The 18,870-nt window shown below is 43.0% G+C and overlaps 1 protein-coding gene across 2 annotated transcripts in view; it reads left to right on the forward strand.

The window, feature by feature from the left end:
* SORCS3 (sortilin related VPS10 domain containing receptor 3) overlaps nucleotides 1-15,572 on the forward strand; it is a 597,794-nt gene extending 582,222 nt beyond the window's left edge. The window contains exons 22-27 of one of the 2 annotated variants that reach the window (XM_023240898.2): nucleotides 887-999; nucleotides 4,995-5,126; nucleotides 6,991-7,090; nucleotides 8,077-8,182; nucleotides 13,903-14,063; nucleotides 14,856-15,572. In XM_023240898.2, the coding sequence (XP_023096666.1) occupies nucleotides 887-999; nucleotides 4,995-5,126; nucleotides 6,991-7,090; nucleotides 8,077-8,182; nucleotides 13,903-14,063; nucleotides 14,856-14,920 (677 nt within the window). In that variant the 3' untranslated portion in view covers nucleotides 14,921-15,572. Of the gene's footprint in view, nucleotides 1-886; nucleotides 1,000-4,994; nucleotides 5,127-5,470; nucleotides 5,560-6,990; nucleotides 7,091-8,076; nucleotides 8,183-13,902; nucleotides 14,064-14,855 lie in introns of those variants that run through there. The other variant, XR_006587279.1, reaches the window with a different exon arrangement.
* The last annotated feature ends 3,298 nt before the right edge of the window (nucleotides 15,573-18,870 follow it).

The raw sequence follows: 18,870 nt of genomic DNA on the forward strand, positions 1-18,870 counted from the left end.
ACTCAGACCATATTTCTTCAGCCTCACTTCAGGTGGGTGCCTTTTCCTACATCTCTGCAAATTTGATACTCTGGCTCTCTCATCAGGCAGCTGGAAGCCTTTTTTAAGCAAACATTGTGATTGAAGTGTACATTTTTAAAAATTTTTTATTTTAGAGAGAGAGAGAGAGAGAGAGAGAGAGCGCAAGTGTGAGCCAGGGAGAAGGGCAGAGGAAGGGAGAGAGAATTCTAAGCAGGCTTCACACCCAGTACAGAGCCCAACACAGGGCTCAATCCCATGATCCTGGGATCATGACCTGAGCTGAAATCAAGAGTCAGATGCTCAACTGACAGAGCCATCCAGGCGCCTCTATTTGAAGTGTAGATTTAATGCAGAAGAGTACACAGATCAAAGTGTTTAGTTTCATGACTTGCCACAACATAAACAGACCTCTGTATCCATCAGCCACATCAAGAAACTGAACATGGCCCACACCCTACACACAGGGTTTCAATCTAATCCCCTGACAGTTTCTAGGAGGAAGGTCACAGGAAATGAGGGAGGGCAAGTGACAAGTTTCCATTCAAACAAGCACAGGTTGTAAATACTTTATCGTTGGCTCTACATGATACCGCCGACGGTAACAAATGCCTCCTTCTTCTGGAGTTTCATATTTATCTTTCATTTCAGTTAAAATGCTAGGAACTCTTACCTGGTAGGAACACAAATCCACTTCCAGTCACCAAGCTCCACCTTCTTTTCAGAAGCCAAGAACACACTGATAAGAAGGAATTTTAGTTGAGGCCACTTAGAAGACTGGACCCTTTCCCTAAAGCACAGTGATCATGCCATCTGCTAATCCACCACCCCTCTCTCAGCCCCACTCACACACCCTCTCTCCTTGCAGAATACTTCCAGTCCCAACTGTTGTCCTTCTCTCCAAACCTGGATTACCACAACCCTGACATTCCTGAGTGGAGGCAAGATATTGGCAATGTCATCAAGAGAGCTCTGGTTAAAGTAAGTTGGTTTTATCTTTGCTTACGTGTTAGTGTATAAAGAAAAAAAAAAAACAGAGTGTCTGGTCTAGAATAAATTTTCGTGGGTTAAAACCACCATTCTACAGTTATATGAGAATTCTCTGTAAAAAGACAGACAAGAATCAGGAGGGTAAAGCAAGGATGGAGGGAAGTGGGGACAGTGGAGGAGAGACACACAGAGAGAGAGAGATGGGAACCAGTGTTTGAGGATGGGAATTGGCCCTGTCTGTATACCAAATTTTTCTAAGACAAGAGCTTGACCCCTTTAATGAACTAATGGATGGGGGCATTCATTGAATCTATACAGATATTATCATTCACTAGGCTTGTTCTTTGCCCACCAAAGGGGTTTCTTAACCACATATGTGGACTCACAAGACTACCATTGGCTATACGTGACAATCAGAAGGCTACAAGCCAGGATAAAGAACATACCTTCAGGGTAATAGAGTTCTAGAGCTAACCCAAGGTCATACTGGCCTTAGAGAGCTTTGAAAGGGTTCTGTTAACCCTTTTCTCAGAACTGGGCACTAGAACATAATGATAAATACAACATGGGTTTGCAAATGCAGAGATAAGTCTAACATGATTAGTTCTATGGCAGAGGCATGGTCAGCATTACAAAAGAGCACGACGAAAAGTAGGATTCACTCTACCCAGACAAATGCAGGATTAGCACATTATTTGTGATTTGATGAATACTTGTGAGCTATTAGGATGGTCTTTGTAGGGAATACTTGAACTCTGTTTTAAAGAGCACATAATGGTTAACAGAGTTTGTGGTGTCTTTCGGGTAGAATGAACAGTATGTGCAGGCCATGGACTATTGAAAGAGTGGAGCATATTGGGGAAATGATAGAGTTTAGTGTAGCCAGTCTATAGGTTCTAAGGCAAGTATGACTAGACTTGAGCTAGAATGATTAGGGCAGCTTCTGAAGCATCACAGAAGCTAAAAGGGGTCTGACATACATCTGGTAGGCAGTGGGAACTGGATTTTCTTATTTAAGCAAAAAATACTGAGAATAGATTCATTTATATTCAGACCCTCATTTTGGTAACAGTGCAGAGGTTGGGCTGCTGAGGTAGGAAGTGAATAAGGTAGGGAATAAATTTCACAAAAGGTGGCCAGTTAAAAGAGTGCTATAGTTCTCTAGACCAGAGATAACAAGATCTTGAAGAGGAAAGATTCAAAAGCCACTTAGGAAGTTGAACAGTAGAATTGATGACTAATAGAATATAGTGTGAATGAGAGGGAGAGAGAAGCTTTTTGATTCCAAGAGGGGAGGGGTGATGGCCTTGCCCTTAGGCCATGTAGGAGAAACATGCTTGAGGAACGGTAATAGTATGATCTTGTATGTGAGTTTGGAGCACATGAGGAGCAGTTGGGTGAGATAACAAGGGGAGTTGAAACTATGGATCTGAAGGTCAAGTGCATATTCCCCCTGAAGGCAGAAATGTGGAGCAGTGACTGTGGAGGTGATTAGGCCCCCCAGGTGACTGGGATGCAGGGCAGACATGAATGCCAATGCTCCCCAAGGCAGAGGAGGACAATCTAGGGAAAGACCTGGAGAAGGAGCCAGCAAGAGAAGAAGAAGAAGAAGAAGAAGAAGAAGAAGAAGAAGAAGAAGAAGAAGAAGGAGGAGGAGGAGGAGGAGGAGGAGGAGGAGGAGGAGGAGGAGGAGGAAGGGAGGGAGGGGGAGGGCGGAGGGGAAGAAGGAGAAAGAAGAAGAAGCAGGGGGAGGGGGAGGGGGAGGAAGAGGAGGAGGAAGAAAAGAGAGTGATTTAAGAGAGCATTCCTATGGGGAGTTGTCTACCAGATGATCTTCATCTGAAATCTTTTTACAAAAACATTTTTCATAGAAAAGGATGAAAATGCCCCTGATCTTATGTGCCTATTCACAGAAACATCCACAATTCTGTTGTATTTTATATGATTGTGTTTATTAAAAACATACTAACTTTTTAATAAATGACTTGGTAATTGTAATAATAATACTAGTAAATAATAATAATCAGACATGTTGATTGATGCCTGGGTCTTAAATCTCAGGAGGATCTGTCCCTCAAGTGTCCCTTTGGATCGGGATTAAGTGAATCTAGACAGATGGGTCCAGAGTCTCTCCAAGGTTGCTAATTGACTGATACCCCCTGAGACCACTATTCCCTGGGACAAAGGGTCAGCCCAACCATTGGGTGATCCTCTGTGCTTTGCCCTCCAGAATGGTCTCTGGAGACTTGCTTCCCCTGGCTGGTTAGTATGAGGCCTTCTTGCCCCATAGACTTGGACACCAAGACTTTCAGCTACTTCGGGTCATGCGTCCCAACAGGAAACGGAGATGTCTGGCCAGTTCCAAGGGATCCTCTGTGTCTGGTAGACTCTTCTGGTTTCTGATTGCTGCTTGTTAGTTCTCTGCAAGTTGGTGCTCTCACTTTTATCATGTCCCTGGGAATTAACTCCAATCTGTGAGCCTAGTCCCAAATAGGAATCAGAGCTGAGCAAATGGAATACAACCCCTCCACTTCTATTCAGTCTAGCGACTGTTTATTGAGTCTGTACTCTGCAAACATCATCAGAACAGTGAGCTAACTACAAAGACTCCCAGAAATGTCTGGGTTAGCATTCATAAGAACCTCTCAGGGAAAAGCTTATACCAGCCAGATATATTCATGTCACAGGTGAGATGATCTAAGTCCCTGAAACTTGGTAGACATGGTATCTGGAAGTGTTGGCATGAGAGACTAACATGGAGGAGGTCACTGCCAGTGATATAGTCAGGGGAGACTTCTTGGAGGAGGCAGGTATTTCTGACAAATCAAAAACTACCCTATTTGGATTGGCAGCAGAAGAGGAGGTGTTCTGGATAAAAGACTTTCAGGGGACACATAGGAAAGAATAACCATACTCTTTTCCAGGGTAGGGGGAGCTCAGAGTTTTGTTCTCTTCAGGAATTTGCCTCCAGAGAGGCACTTAATTTTAAGTTTTTATCAAAAAGTAATATAATCCTTTTATTAAACACTCAGGAATAAAAAAAGTTTCACTCACGATCTCAGCATCTTAACACAACTTTTAGTATTTTATTTTGCTTTTTTACTCCTATACATTTTTATTTTTATAGGGTTGTAACCAAAGAAATATAAGGAAATAGATCAGAATGCAGCTATCATAAGTGTTTTTCCATGTTGGCTGACTGTACTAATTATCATCGTAATGGTAAAATAACGTTCTGTTGGATGATTATACCATTATTTACTTATTTTTTTGAAAATTCGAGTTTTTCTCTATTTATTTGCTATTACAAATAATGTTTTTCTTCCTGTGTGTGGCTTTTTCTATATTTTGGATCATTTCCTTAAGACAAACACTCCAAATTACAGTTACTAAATGAAGGGTCTGAATATTTTTATGGCCTTAAAGTAGTCTTTTGAAAAGCAAATCAGCAAAGTGAATTGATTTGTAGGGCTGGCAGCAACAAATGAGGGAGCCTCTTAAGCCTCACCAACATTAGTGATTTTAACTTAAAAAAAAATCCTGCTTTTGTAAGTGAAATAGGGTTTCTTGGTTTCTTTTTTATTTTTTATTTGCATTTCCCCACATTTGCTTGTAACCTCTTATTCCTTGTTTGCATTGCATATCCATGTTTTTGCCAGAAGCTCTAGTGCTCTTAGTGCCGAAAAATGGAAAAGAGGGGAGGAGCTTTAGCCACTGTTCCCAGCAACCAATATTTTGAAAATCATCATAGTATTTTAGTTTCAGGATAAATGTATGTAAGAGCCAAAGGAGGTAGTGAAACTAATAACAGCACTTCTAAGGGGAAACAGAAAGAAAGCCTAGAGGAATATTGGAATGTGTGCCTAAAATGCTGTGTTTAAAAAACAAACGTGAGCCTTACACCCATGTGCACCCTGCTCCTTGTGGTTGACTCGGTGAGGCCGGTTGCTCCAGGGCTCCACTCTGTGGTCTGAACGTCCCTGCAGGTAACCGGTGTCCCGGAAGACCAGATCCTAGTTGCCGTGTTCCCTGGTCTCCCCACTTCGGCAGAGCTCTTCATCCTTCCCCCCAAGAACTTGACGGAGAGGAGGAAAGGCAATGAAGAGGACCTGGAACAAGTAAGTGACAGAACACTTGGCCAGGACACTTGCCTGCCCCCCACAGTCTGAAGGCACACAGTGATCTTTCCAGCCACGAAGGGAGGGGAGCTTTCTCCCATAGGCCCAGCAGCCTGTGGGTCTGCACAGCCCCCAGGGCGGTGCCAGCAGCCAGCCTGGCCCAGAATTAGCGCGAGTGCACAGACTGGAACATTCAGTGCGCAAGAAGGGAAAGCGTCCCTGGCAGCACTCATTCCAACAGTTGGCATCCCTGCAAACTTACTCGGGTCTCCCGCCCGGTGACCTGGCCTGGGGGAGACACAGGAGGGGGAGGGAGGAATTTGAGTTTCCTTTTCTATTTCTAGGAAAATGTGCTTCTTGTCCTTAAACATCCCGGTCAACCTAAGTTCTGCTTCAGGAGAGAAAATGAACTGCTTCTAACCATGTTTCTTTGGTGAGAGATGGATTGCTTCATCTTGCCTTGACTAAGGCAGCAGCGTGTCCGAAGGGATGGTGATTTACTGTCCTCATCAAATGGGCGTGTGGCTCCTGTGATGGGCACACCATTCTTGAAGTGAAGGGGCCGGTTTTCCCTCACTAACCTACTGCCCCCGCCTTCCTGTGATGCTAAGTCAGGAGAAGTAAATGAAAGTGAGAATAGGGGGCGCCCGGGTGGCTCAGTGGGTTAAGCGTCCAACTCTTGGTTCCAGCTCAGGTCATCATTTGTGAGATCGAGCCCTAGGTCGGGCTCTGCACTGACAATGCGGAGCCTGCTTAAGATTCTCTTTCTCTGCTCCCCACCCCGCTCATGCTCTCTCTCAAAAATAAATAATTTTTTAAAGTAAGAATGGGCTTCTAAACATCAGCACAAATCATGCATTTGCTCCCACCTGAGGACATCTTCTCTGTCCCTATACTACTCACCTGGCCATCCCCTCCTCCATACGGCCATCCACAGTCATCCTCCAGCTGCACAGATACCAGCACAGTCCATTTCTCTGGAAAATGCAGCAGATCCTTGCCTTGTAGGGCTGCATATCGAAGTTGGCCAGAAATAAATTCAGCTTCTCAAAGAATACATCACTTTTACAAGACCTCTTTATTCTGAAATAGCAAGTGGCATGTGTGAACTATATTTGGAAGCTACAATATCCATCCATTTAGATAAATAGGTAATTACGGTGATGAATAGCAGCTGTGATATTAAGGCGCGTACAGCCAGATAAGAGTTAGGGACAACAGCCCAAGTCGGCCTCGGCTTTCATGTGGGAATTACAGAGTGATTAAATCGATGTTATGTGTTCCGAGGCTTGCTAGGGAAAAGTAAAGAGGAAAAATTATCCCATAAAAAGAAGGCAGCTTCTGCTTTGATGTCTGCCTTCAATTGTCTCCAAAAGAAAAAAAAAATAGAGGAATGGGCTGGGGACATATATGCCTGCTTTAGTCCTGGCAGGGGTGTCTCTGCCCTGTGTGTGTTACTTCATTAGATTAAAGAACTAATAATGGGTTGATGTTCTTTCATTTCATAATAGGTTGTGCTATGGTGAATTAGAAAGGCATGGATGAACAAGCACTGAACCAGGAATTGAATGAGATACCCATGTCTGTTATCAACTGTAATTCACTAAGTAACTCTGGACATACTCTCTCTGTCTCACTCTCCTCTCCAGCCTAAGCAAATACCACCAACTACTTCCCTGGGCACAGAGGGTTCCCAAGGGCTGTGAGAACCAAACTGATGAAAATGTCCCAATATCCTGTCTTCTGATTGAATGTGGTCACTGTTTGCTTATTGACCCTGGTTTCTTACTCCACGAGGAAGCATTATTTCATTTCATGTCTTCCTGTGAAACTCTCTCTCTCTCTCTCTCTCTCTCTCTTTCAGATTGTAGAGATGCTGTTTAATGCTCTAAACCAAAACTTGGTTCAGTTTGAGCTGAAGCCAGGGGTTCAAGTCATTGTGTATGTCACACAACTGACATTAGGTGAGTGCCTGCTGGAATCCAGGGGGAAATGGGAAGAAAAGGGAGGAGATAATTAGCAGACACTTCTCCACAAATCCCTGAAAATAGCTTTGAGGGCAGGGCTCTTTTGTGTAGTGATGGTTACAAGAAAGATTAATCACATCTTTCTTGGGGCTTCCTGTCAAGGTGGCAAGAAGACTTCATTAGAAGTGGCTTTGCTATTAAATCCCTGTATGACCTTGGGGAATACCTACAATGTTCTTAGGCTTTGACTTGGTTGGTTGGTTGGTTGATTGATTTTTAATCTGCCATGGTCAAAATTATATATAGTCCTCAAGGTTTCTTAATTTCTATGATTCTCAAATTCCATGAATCTTGGTTGGGAGGTCAGATCAGGTAATGTAAAAAAAAAAAAACCCTTTGATTTACATCTGGTAAGTCTAAGTTGATACAGAGACAAGCTCTGGTGATTGATTTGTAAAAGAAATTTGAAAAGGCATGTCCCATTGGGCATCCACTACTGGCTCTCTGGGAGAGCCTATTATAGCTCTTATTAATATAAGACTTTGCAGATGTGGAGGTTCCAGATGTGCCCACTCTGCGGTGTTTTAGCAAAAGGAGTGTAGAGGAGGGGAATGAAGCACTGCATCAGTATTCAACCGAAGGTTCCCGATGGGCCACCAATCATTATGTCAACAGGCACTCAGGCTAAGAGAAAGAACATTCAAACCCTGCTACTACTCCCCTTAGCTAGACACACATTGCTCACCTGATACCAAGAACAGTAAATGTCCCCAGGCAGAGTAGAAGAGTTGACTTGTCCCAAGAAGCTGTGATTGAGGATACTATTTTCATCATGGAAGCCAAGCTTCCCATGCCCGGATAGCACGCAGGGCAGGGCAGTTGGAGATTGGATATGGGGATGAACATCAGCTGGCCTCCTTTCTCCAGTGGGATCTCCCTCCATGTGGTAGCTTCCAAGTGAGCCATCTTTTTTTTCCTCCTAGCTCCATTGGTGGACTCCAGTGCCGGGCACAGCAGCTCAGCCATGCTTATGCTCTTGTCAGTGGTGTTTGTCGGCCTGGCTGTATTTTTGATCTACAAGTTTAAAAGGTATGCTCTACTATCACTCAGTTTTGATACTGGGGCTAGATTCATGGGATCTGGTTCTTCCTATAACCAGAGTTCCTACACCAATCCTAAATATGTGAAATTGATTCTCTTTGAAGTTTTGTTTGGCACTGGGGGACAGCAGGAATGGTGGAGGGTCCAGGAAGGAATAAATGGGTTTAAGAATCTGAACTCTATCCAATTTATAGATATATAGAGTTAGGAAGGTAAGGGGTAGCCTATGCAATCAATTCTTTTTTTCTCTTCAAGAGAAGTGGAAAGATTTTTCAGACCTCACCTAAATTTCTTAAGTAAAGTCTTGGATATTCAGATCTTTTCTCCCTCTTAACACCCATTGAGGGTGATTAAGCGGACAAAATGCAGCAGAAATCTGGTGCACACACGGACACACACACACATGCATGCACACACACACACACGTGCTTTCTTACCTTGTGTTGCAGCCACCTGGTCTTTCTGTGTAAATTTGCATGCTAAAAATATTCAACCTTTACCCCTCTCCCTCTTTTTCCTGTGTCTGAAGGGCAATTGATCAGGCAAACCAAACTTCACATGTATTCAGATATTACTTTTGAAGGCCACAGGAGAGGTGGCATAACAGGATACTTATTAAAACATGAACTTGAAATCAATAATGCTGTACCATTATTTGAATAGTATAATACTTCTATCAAGAGGTGTCCTGGTTAAGAGCATGAACTCTGAAAATCAGACAGACCCAAGTTTTTACTTAGTATTTGTAGCCTTGAGCAATTGGATTTGCCTCCCTTACCTTAGTCTCTTTATCTGTAAAGTGGAGAAAACAACGATACTTAATAGGCTTGCTCTACAGTTGAAATGTAATAATATCGATAGCTGGTACATACTAAATAATCAAAAACGCTAACCTATGATAGATAACAGATAACATGCCTTCCAAAAGTCCCTTCTGTGTCACCAATTGGTGCATGGTCGGCTCGCAAAAGATTGTATCAGTGGCATAGAGAAGTGCTTCATAGAAATACTGGTTAAAGTGAAAACATCATTAATTATTCTGAAAGCAAAATTTAGTCCTGAGAGTCTTCCTGGGCTCTGAAGGTAATGCTTTTAGATTTTGAAAGAAATCAGCAGGAAAGGTGCTTGGCTCCACCCTTTCCCCCAACCCTCTTTAGCTGCTCTCTAGTGGATTCCTCAGGCTTAAAAACACCAGTTTTACTCAGTACACGTCTCAGCAGGAATCCTTCAACACTGTCCTCCTTCTGAAGGAGGTTTACCTTCCTACCCAATTAATAGACCAGTATGTCCTCTTGGATCAAGACATGTCAACCCACCTGCCCATGTTTCCTTTGAAGAAGGGCACAAACCTTCATATCACAAGTAAAGAGCGGGGTGCCTGGGTGGCTCAGTCGGTTAAGCGTCCGACTTCGGCTTAGGTCAAGATGCCTCAGTTCGTGAGTTCAAGCCCCGTGTTGGGCTCTGTGCTGACAGCTCAGAGCCTGGAGCCTGCTTGGATTCTGTGTCTCCCTCTCTCTCTGCCCCTCCCCTGCTCACTCTCTCTCTCTCTCTCAACAATAAACATAAAATAATTTTAAAAAGGAACAAGTAGAGAGCAAAGATTCCATATAGAAACAGACTAGTCAGGGAAACACCCATTTGTGGATGTACTTCACTTACATGCAAAGCCCACTTTTATTCATCCAAGGATTTGATTATGGGGAAGCCTGATGTTTGCTAGAGCTGGAAGATCAACTAAACCAAATTTATCACCATCTGGCTTCTAGAGCTCCATGCTTGCTGAGGACAAGGGCCGGGTAGAAGTCCTGCAAAACGTATTTGTGTCAGGCATCTCCAAACTAAGGCAAGACATCTCATGACTTAGGAAGTTTTCTGTTCTCTTATAAATTCTACTAAACTCCCTAGACAGTCAGCTTATTAAAATAGGCATCTCTAAATGTGTACATTAGAATTCTTGAATCTCTGCCAGGTAATGACATCTCTGAATTACTCTACCTCTATAGTCCCCAAATATCAGCCAACTCTTTCTGTGTCCCTGACAGTGAATCATGAACCTAAAGCTACAGGAAGCAAACACCACTCAAACTGGATAAGCAGTAGAGTCAGTTAAGGTAACCAATCATCAGTTATCTTTTCTTTTCTAGCTACCTTTTCTGGAAGTTTGTTTCTCAATGCTCTAGCTCTTTGGCTGAGGGCCTGTTGGATTTTCTTTTATTTCTTTGGTCTCTTTTTCCCTCCACATCACCTGGAACTCCAGTGATGGCTGTATGGGAGGTGGCTGGCTTCCTATCAAGTAAAGGCCAGGTTCTTATCCGTTATTCCCAGAGGCTCCTTTGTTTCTTTAATTACTGTCCAATAGAACTTTTGGTATTAATGATTTAAGTGCACCGTAACCTGTACTGTCCAATATGGTAACCACTAGTATGACTGAGAAACTGAACTTTAAATTTTATTTAACTTTGATTAATTTAAACTTAAGTGTCTGCACCTGGTTTGCAAACATTGAGCACATCGAGAGAAAGGGCAGTTCTGTTTCTGTTTCCAGATCACTGGCCATGCTGAGTTTTCAGACACAAAACTTTCTCTGTGTAATCATCAGCATTAGCTCACCAAACCACCTTTTCATTCCATAGACTTTACTGAGGGTTCACTGTGTGCCAGGCAGTGAAAACAATCTCAGTGCCCCAAGTGGTCACTTACCAGGGGAGGGAGAAGACAGCTACCATCAGCCTCAAGCTTCCTTTAAATAAATATCACCCTGTTTCTCACATATGATCTTATTCTTGGGTAGCTGTTTTCTGAAGTTTTAGACAATGTTTTAGACAGTAATTAGAAATCATTATGACCTGGCTTTTATTTTCTGAAAATTCTGCCTGACAAGACTTTCTTTCTATACGGTAAATCTGTTTTTTTTTTTTTTTTCTGGTTATCCAAGAATACTTTTGAGCTTCTCCCACAGGCTCCTAACACTTACAGTTGGAGCAAACAAAAACTGAATTTTTTATGGGTGACTTGGGTTGATCCATCGTCCTTCTCTTATTAAAACCTATATGAATGTGGAGGCGAAGACATGCCCCTAAATCTCTTTATTGTTAACCTTTTTTACCTGCAAAAATGGGCCTTAGTCTGATATTCTCAACAGTCCTTGAAGTGCACGTGTTAAGAAATGAAAAACAATTTGACAATTTTTAAAAATTTTTTCTATGTTTATTTATTATTGAGAGACAGAGAGACACAGAGCATGAGCAGGGGAGGGTTAGAGAGAGGGCGGGGGGGAGACACGGAATCCGAAATAGGATCCAGGCTCTGAGCTGTCAGCACAGAGCCCAACCCGGGGCTCGAACTCACAAACTGCGAGATCATGACCTGAGCCGAAATTGGTCGCCTAACTGACTGAGCCACCCAGGCGCCCCTGACAGTTTTTTTTAAATGTGCCCATTATGACATAAAATTCTTTCCACTCGTCTGTTGAAAATGTTGAAAAAAATCTGCCTGTTGTTTAGAGATTGCAAGAAAGTGAACATTCTTTATAAGGGAAAATTTTTCCAAATCCTCGCTGGTATCACTAGGAATGCAGGAAAAGGGGAGGCAGTGAACTCTGGCTGCAGCTCTGAAGTCCGCAAACTTGTGTGATGAGGAATAGTGTGACCGCCTCCAGCACCTAATAAATATTACAGTTGATCCCAGCGTTCATGAGTAATATGTACTTTTATGATTAGAAGAAATCTAAGTTGTTAGCTGCATGTCTATTTAGATAAGAAGAAAGTAAGGGCCAGCATGAATTTTTAATTATACGTATTTAGAGAGCCTGTGGTTTGCTGCCTCACATAGAATCTATTTATTTCAGGTTCTTGTAAATTATGTTAAGCTGGGTTAGACCAGTAGGAATCACAAGGACACCTCTCTTAATGTATGTAAAACAACCATGGAGGAAATGAGAATTGAATGAAAAGGAGTGGTAGAAACCACCCATGTTTCATCCCCATTTTTGGGTCTTTTCTAACAAATTGGCTACAAGTAAATCTTATTAAATGCCCACACTCTACCTCATTGGGGTTGGAGTGGGGAAGGGAATACAGAAGCTTGAAAATACCGCTGCTTGGGACCAGGGCAACAGAGTGATTCTCCTTTAGAAAGGCACAGAACATTCTAGATTGGGATGGGCGCCTGATGCCTTAAGTTTTAATAATATCATCGCCAGGGATCAGCTTCGTGAAATGTCTGGACTTTAATCCAATCTCCCCGTCATTCAATGGGTTATGAGGGGTCTCTTCTAGATATAATATTCCAAGGTAAAAATGTGGTCTTTTTGTTTGAGAACATAATATATGAAGGTAGAAAGAGCACATGCTTTGAGGTCATCTGTTCATTCATTTAACAAATACTTCCTGAAGATAAACCATGTGCCAAGCACTGTGCTAAGTTATGTGTGTAGCCGTGAAGACAGAGAACATAGACCCAGAACGCATGGGGCTTTTAGGCAATGGAGACAAAGACAGAAAACGAGTTGGCAAAGTTGACTATTCCACCACCCTAAACCCAGGACCCTATCCATTTCTTTCATAAACACTATCCCATAATTATATCCTTTTAACAGGAGAGGTTGGGTGGTCAGGAGAGGCCTCTCAGAGCCAAGTTCTGAAGGGCAGAAAGGACACACCATCATGAGAAGAATAGAAGGAGGAGTGTTCTAGAGGGAACAGCTGGTTCAAAGTACCCACGGTGGGGACCAGTTTGATGTCCTAGATTCTTACACCTCACAGTTTGGGGCTCAGAGCAGCAGCCTCAGAATCTCCTGGGAGCTTGGCAGAAATGCAGAATTTCACCCCATCGCGTACAGACCTATAGAGTCATAAATGCATTTTAGCAAGAACTCGGGTGATAAAAAGTACATTAAAGTTGGAGAAGCCCTGGCTTAGAGGAATTCAGAGGAGGCCACAGGACTGGAACACAGTGGGTCAGGGGATAATGGAGATGGGTCAGGAGATGAATCCAAGAAGATTTCAACCTGAACCAGCCGCTCTTCCAACCTCAAGTCTTTCTGCCTGGCTTCCAAACCTACAACCTTTGTGACTTTGAAGGAAGTTATTTCCCTTCTCTTAATCCTCTCCACAATCCTGAAAGGAAGCTATTGTTATTCCCATCGAGCAGATGAGGAAACTGACTGTCCAACTGTTTAAGATTAATTTGGCCCATGGATGGTGTTCTGAATATGGTAGCAATGGCTGAAAGCCTTTTCTCTCTTGGCTACTCATAAAGAAACCAATGTAAATTGATGCAGTAGATGCAACCTTAGAAAAAAGCTGTCTTTTCACTGTGGTAGAACCTTCAGAGTCTCAAAGTCAGCTCCTTGAAAAGATTCATGGCAGATGAGTACGTTAAGGGTTTTAGTGCACCCCTGATCGACAGCATTGCCCTTCTGTTTACACCTGTTTTGTTTTGTTTTTGTTTTTGTTTTTGTTTTTTGGGTTTTTTTTGACCCCAGAAGAAGGTGCAGCCCTCACGGAGTTCTGCGGTTTACATCTCCACTGGGCCATCTGCTCTCTGGCCTTCTGCTTCTTGGCCTCCTGGCTGCAGTGTCGGCATGACCAGCCCCTTTCCCTGACATGGGCCTGTCCTATAAATAGCTTCTTCCTCCCCCTTATGACCCAGGATCTCCCAGTTGCCCAAGTTTGGCGTACCCTGTGATCATAATCTGATTTTTGTAGGAAAATCCCCTGGATTAACATCTATGCTCAAGTCCAACACGACAAGGAGCAGGAGATGATTGGGTCAGTGAGCCAAAGTGAAAACGCCCCCAAAATCACACTCAGTGACTTCACCGAGCCTGAGGAACTGCTGGACAAAGAGCTGGACACCCGGGTCATAGGTATGTGTGCTGGTACCACCAAGCTCCTGTGTCCTCTGTCCTCCAAACCCGAGGTCAGCTGGCTCGTGTGGCCTGTCCCTCAGCTAGTACCAGACTGGAGCAGGGTGGGAAACAGCTGGCTACAGAAACATTCTCATGTTTTAAAATTTGTCTGCCACCTCTGGCCACATGAAATTGGTAGATTTTTTTTTTCCCCGTTAAAAGTAGACCAGGATAGAAAGTGCTGGGGTTGGAGTAGGGGAGGGATAAGGCCACCTATGCATTACTGTTGGGATTTGTCTTTCTTTCTCTGAAGCAAAAGTGGATGTCGTAATTCATAACCACATGAATATTGGCTCTGGTATCAGAGGGCCCTGGGTGCATTTTCTTGCTTTATCAATCTGCTTGCTCTGTGACCCCTCTGTACCTCACATTCCTCATCTGTGAAATGGGAATAATTGTACCTACCTTCCAAAATTGTTGTGATAATGAAATGATGGTGTGTCATTAGCACAGTGCCTGCCACATAGTACGTGTTCAGTGCACGTTGACTATGACCGTTGTCATTAGTGGCGTGGAAGAGGGCAAGGCATTGCTCCTACCTTGCGTGCTGATGTGGGAGATAGCACACCTTCACATAGACGGCATAAGCCAATGAGCTAGTAGGATAGCCTGTCCAGGTGTCCTTTTTAATAAATACATAGTAGGTACCTGTTCAAGGTGGCTTGGTATTTCGCAGTAAATAAAATAGACACAGGTTCCTGCCCTTGTGAAATTGACATCCTCTCTCCTTCTGTGTTCTCTTCCCCGCAGGAGGCATTGCCACCATTGCAAACAGCGAAAGCACAAAGGAGATCCCCAACTGCACTAGTGTTTAATATCCACAAGTCACGTGGTCAACCATCTTTCTGACCTTATTTTTGATGATTACTATTACTCTTGTTATGGAAAAATGAAAATGGCTTTTTTACCTTTTGTTTACCAAGGGCCCCTTCATAAAGAGCAGGCAGATGCTTATTAGCTGTGGGAGGCAAAGGCGTTCTTAGCTGATTAAAATGAGACAAAAAGAATAAATGGCCGTATTTGTGCGGAGGGCAAAGGATGCATCTTCCCGTGGCCTCCTTGGCTTTACTCTGCCGCTGACAGTGTGAGGACTCTTTTTACTGTGGTCTCCTTTGTCGTTTATTTGTTTTTTGGGTTTTTTGTTTTTGTTTTTGTTAAGTTGGGTTGGCTTTTCATTAACCTCCCATGTCCTGCTTCCCACCCCCACAATCACCAACACCCTCCCCCCACCCCCAGCACACACCCCTAAAACACAAACCATTCCCCAGTTAGATCTGCAGGAGGTGGGTTGGTGGGGAGTGAAAGTAGCTGCAGAAAGCGTGCACATCTTTACGAAAGAGGCCCTGCCTCGTGCATGTCGATAGCGAGGCTACAGGTGGCTTCTTGTATATAATTACAGTGTAAATAGCTTTTTATTTCCTAAGAAATAATTTAATGTTTAGTAAAAAAGAAAACCGAAAAAAGAAAGATGCGTGTGTTGGCTTATGCACTCACCGTCCGAGCTGACCAACCCCCAGGCCTGCTAGATGTGTTGGGTTCTGGATGCTCTCCAGTTGTCTGTCACACTTAACTCTTGAATCTCTGTGTCCATGCATAGCTGGTTTCTACCTATGTATATAAAGGGGGGGAGGGCGGGACGGGGAGGGCTTCTTTGGGACAATTAGTAAAGGAAGGACTAGAGTGACATCCTAGAACAACGAGGGTCTTTCTGTTCCATCAGTGACGTGGAAGAAGTTGCACGATGAAGCCCACCAGAGACTTCTAACTGAGACCCAGGTGGGGAAACAAGGCTTCCCCTCCAAAAGGAAAGCATTGAGGGTACTTACCAGCCGGAGAAGGTGGTTTTCCCTGAAGAAGCTAGGCCACAGATCTAAGAGGAACAGTCTTTGTGCTTTCTGGTCAGATTCCATGGAAATGTATAATGCTTGTGGAGAATTCCTGGGCTATTTTTAGCTCAGAAAAGCCCCTGAGCACTAGGTTACGCCTAGCGAGCGCGTCTTGGCACAGGAGTCCAAGAGGCTGGGAGGGATGTGGCATTTGTGGCATCATGAGTCCATGTAAGCCCTGCAGGCCAAATAGGGGGCTAGCCTTTAATGATATTAGTCAAAGATGATTTTAGCAAAGCTGTGCTATTTGCTTGTCAGATGTACACAACTTCCTTAAAGTCAAATGTCTGCCTTCAGTTCCCTTAAGATAGTTCTTGCCTCTGGGGCGAGTGGCTTTCAAAGCCAGCTTCTCCTTTCCAGCACCCCGGCCCCTTCATGCATTCACACACACTACTTCTTTTCCGTAGGGTCACTTTAAGCCATGCCGTAAGCATTGTTTTCTTTTCGGGCTCAGCCTGAGTCTACTTGTTTTAAAAAATGATATACTGTATATATACACGAGGAAAGGCCGGAGTTTGTACCTGTTAAATTTTGTGAGCTATTGTTCACATTCTTCTCTGTGAGACCCCGAGAGAATGTGACCTAGAGAGATCTGACTGGCTACAGCATAGATGAGGATAAGGAGCGTTTCTAAAGATCCTGCTTTTTTGTTTCAAGGGTTAAATGGGGCAGACAATTGCAATACTTGTACTAAATACTGGAATACAAATGCATGAGTCATGTCTATATATACAGTATATGTATATATACTGTTCTTGATTTTATTGTTCCATTTGAATATTTCTACTGTAAAAAAAAAAGACAGTGGTTTTGAAATTGTTGAAAATAAATGTATTTTTGTACATCAAAGCTACATACTTGGCTGACATTTTTCTCTTTGGGCAGTCCTCATTATTGTTATCAGTCAACTGTTCCTGCACCAATGCTACATGGCCAGACAAAACAAACAAAAACAAATAGCTTACAACACAGATATTTATGTTTTATTCGTGAATCTCCAGGTTGGCTGTGGTTTGGCTGAACTCAGTTGGGACGGCCCGATCTCTTCTGAACTAGTTCAGATGCAGGCTTCAGTTCGGTCCAGGTCGTCTTCATGCGTTGTCATCTTCTGAGACCAGAAGCTACCCATGGCATGGCATTTCATGGTGGATTACAGAATTCCAAGTGAGGCCAGCGGAATACTCTATGCCTCTAAGGCCTTGGCTCAAAATGGTCACTCTCTTTACCATCATCTACATTCTGTTGTCTAAAGAAAACCGCATAGCCACGTCCAGCATCAGTGGCCAGAAACAGTCTCTGCCTCCTCTGGTGTAAGGCACCACTAAGTCACATGGCAAAGGTGTGGGTATGTAATTTCAATCTAGGGGAGGGCACAAAGAATTGAGAACAGTAGTTAACAACAGTTCAATCTACCATACTTATACATTTTCTATGGTCCTGTGGGGAACTTTCATTAGATGGCCCATTTCCAAGTTTCGATCCCAATATTTGTGGCCAGGACTTCTGAGCAGAAGGCTTGGTAACCACAAGGCCTTTGAGGCTGGCATCAGATCCCAGTGGGTGGTAGATAGAACTCCAACTCGGGCCTTGAAGATTTTAGCAGAGGAAATGAGAAGGAACCAAGAAGATGTATTTTCTTTATTATTATTATTATTATTATTATTATTATTATTTTAACCTTTTTATTTTTTTAAGTTTTTTAAAAAATTTATTTGAGAAAGAGAAAGAGAATGATCAGGGGAGGGGCAGAGAAAGAGGAAGAGAGAGAATCCCAAGCAGGATCCACACTATCAGTGTGGAGTCTGATGTGGGGCCCGTTCTCATGACCTGCAAGATCACGACCTGAGCCAAAACTGAGTCAGACGCTTAACTGACTGAGCCACCCAGGCACCCCTATTTTAACCTTTTTTAATGCTGTTTGATGCATCAAACCAGCAATAGATCTGTCCACTGCTGAGTAAGGAATTTGGAGGGATGAATGAGTGGCTCTTCCCTAACATTAGTACTTAGGTGAGCTAAGTACTTACAACAAGGGCTGTAAGTTAGATGTTTTAATTATTTTTTTAGTGTTCAAAATAGGTAATAAATTTCCACGGATCCCAGAAGCCAAGGAAACCCTAAAACTTTGGTCAATAATTTGTTCCTATATTTTGGATACTAGCTGACCATTCCAGAATCTTATTTTTTGTAACTCAAATGAAAGATGTAGGATGAAACAAAGGTAGTTTTCTTTTGATTGGTGAATGTATTTAAAAATTATTATTCTTGGCATCACATGAGTTATGCTCACCTTTTAAAAAATTCATACTGTCGGAGTAACTTCTTCGATGGGGGATGCCATTTATAGTGCCTCTAAAAGAAATAATGAAGTGTTTTTTGGTCTAACTAGTGGTTCATAATATAAGGTGCCTGTACATCTTTAAGGTATTTTTAATAGTTTCCCAGTAGTGTAAAGTGGTGTAAAGTAGTGTAAAGCTTCCCCAGTAGTGTAAAGTGTCTAATATCCTTATCCCACGTCAAAAGTGATTTTTCTAAGTGAAGTCGTTTTTGCTTTCCAAGGGGATCTGAATTCTTCCCATATTAATTTATGTTGGGGTTGATAAAACTCCACCAGATTAAGAAAGGATGACAGTGAAATCAAGTGGTAAAACAGAATGAGTCAGTTGGTTCATTTGGGCTAAGCCCTGCTAGGAATATAGCCTGTGCAACCAGCACATGGGCCTGCCAGATTTCTCCTAGCAGACAGCCAAAGGCAGATGGCGGAGAATGTGATTGGCTTTGTAGCTATTTCTATGCGGGGTTTCTCACAAGTGGTGGGGACACTCTTTGCACCAGAATTGTCTTCTCTCAGGAGATTTGAAACCTGATAAGCCTGCACA

The sequence above is a fragment of the Felis catus genome, chromosome D2, assembly GCF_018350175.1.
Source record: "Felis catus isolate Fca126 chromosome D2, F.catus_Fca126_mat1.0, whole genome shotgun sequence".
Classification (NCBI taxonomy): Eukaryota; Metazoa; Chordata; class Mammalia; order Carnivora; family Felidae; genus Felis; species Felis catus.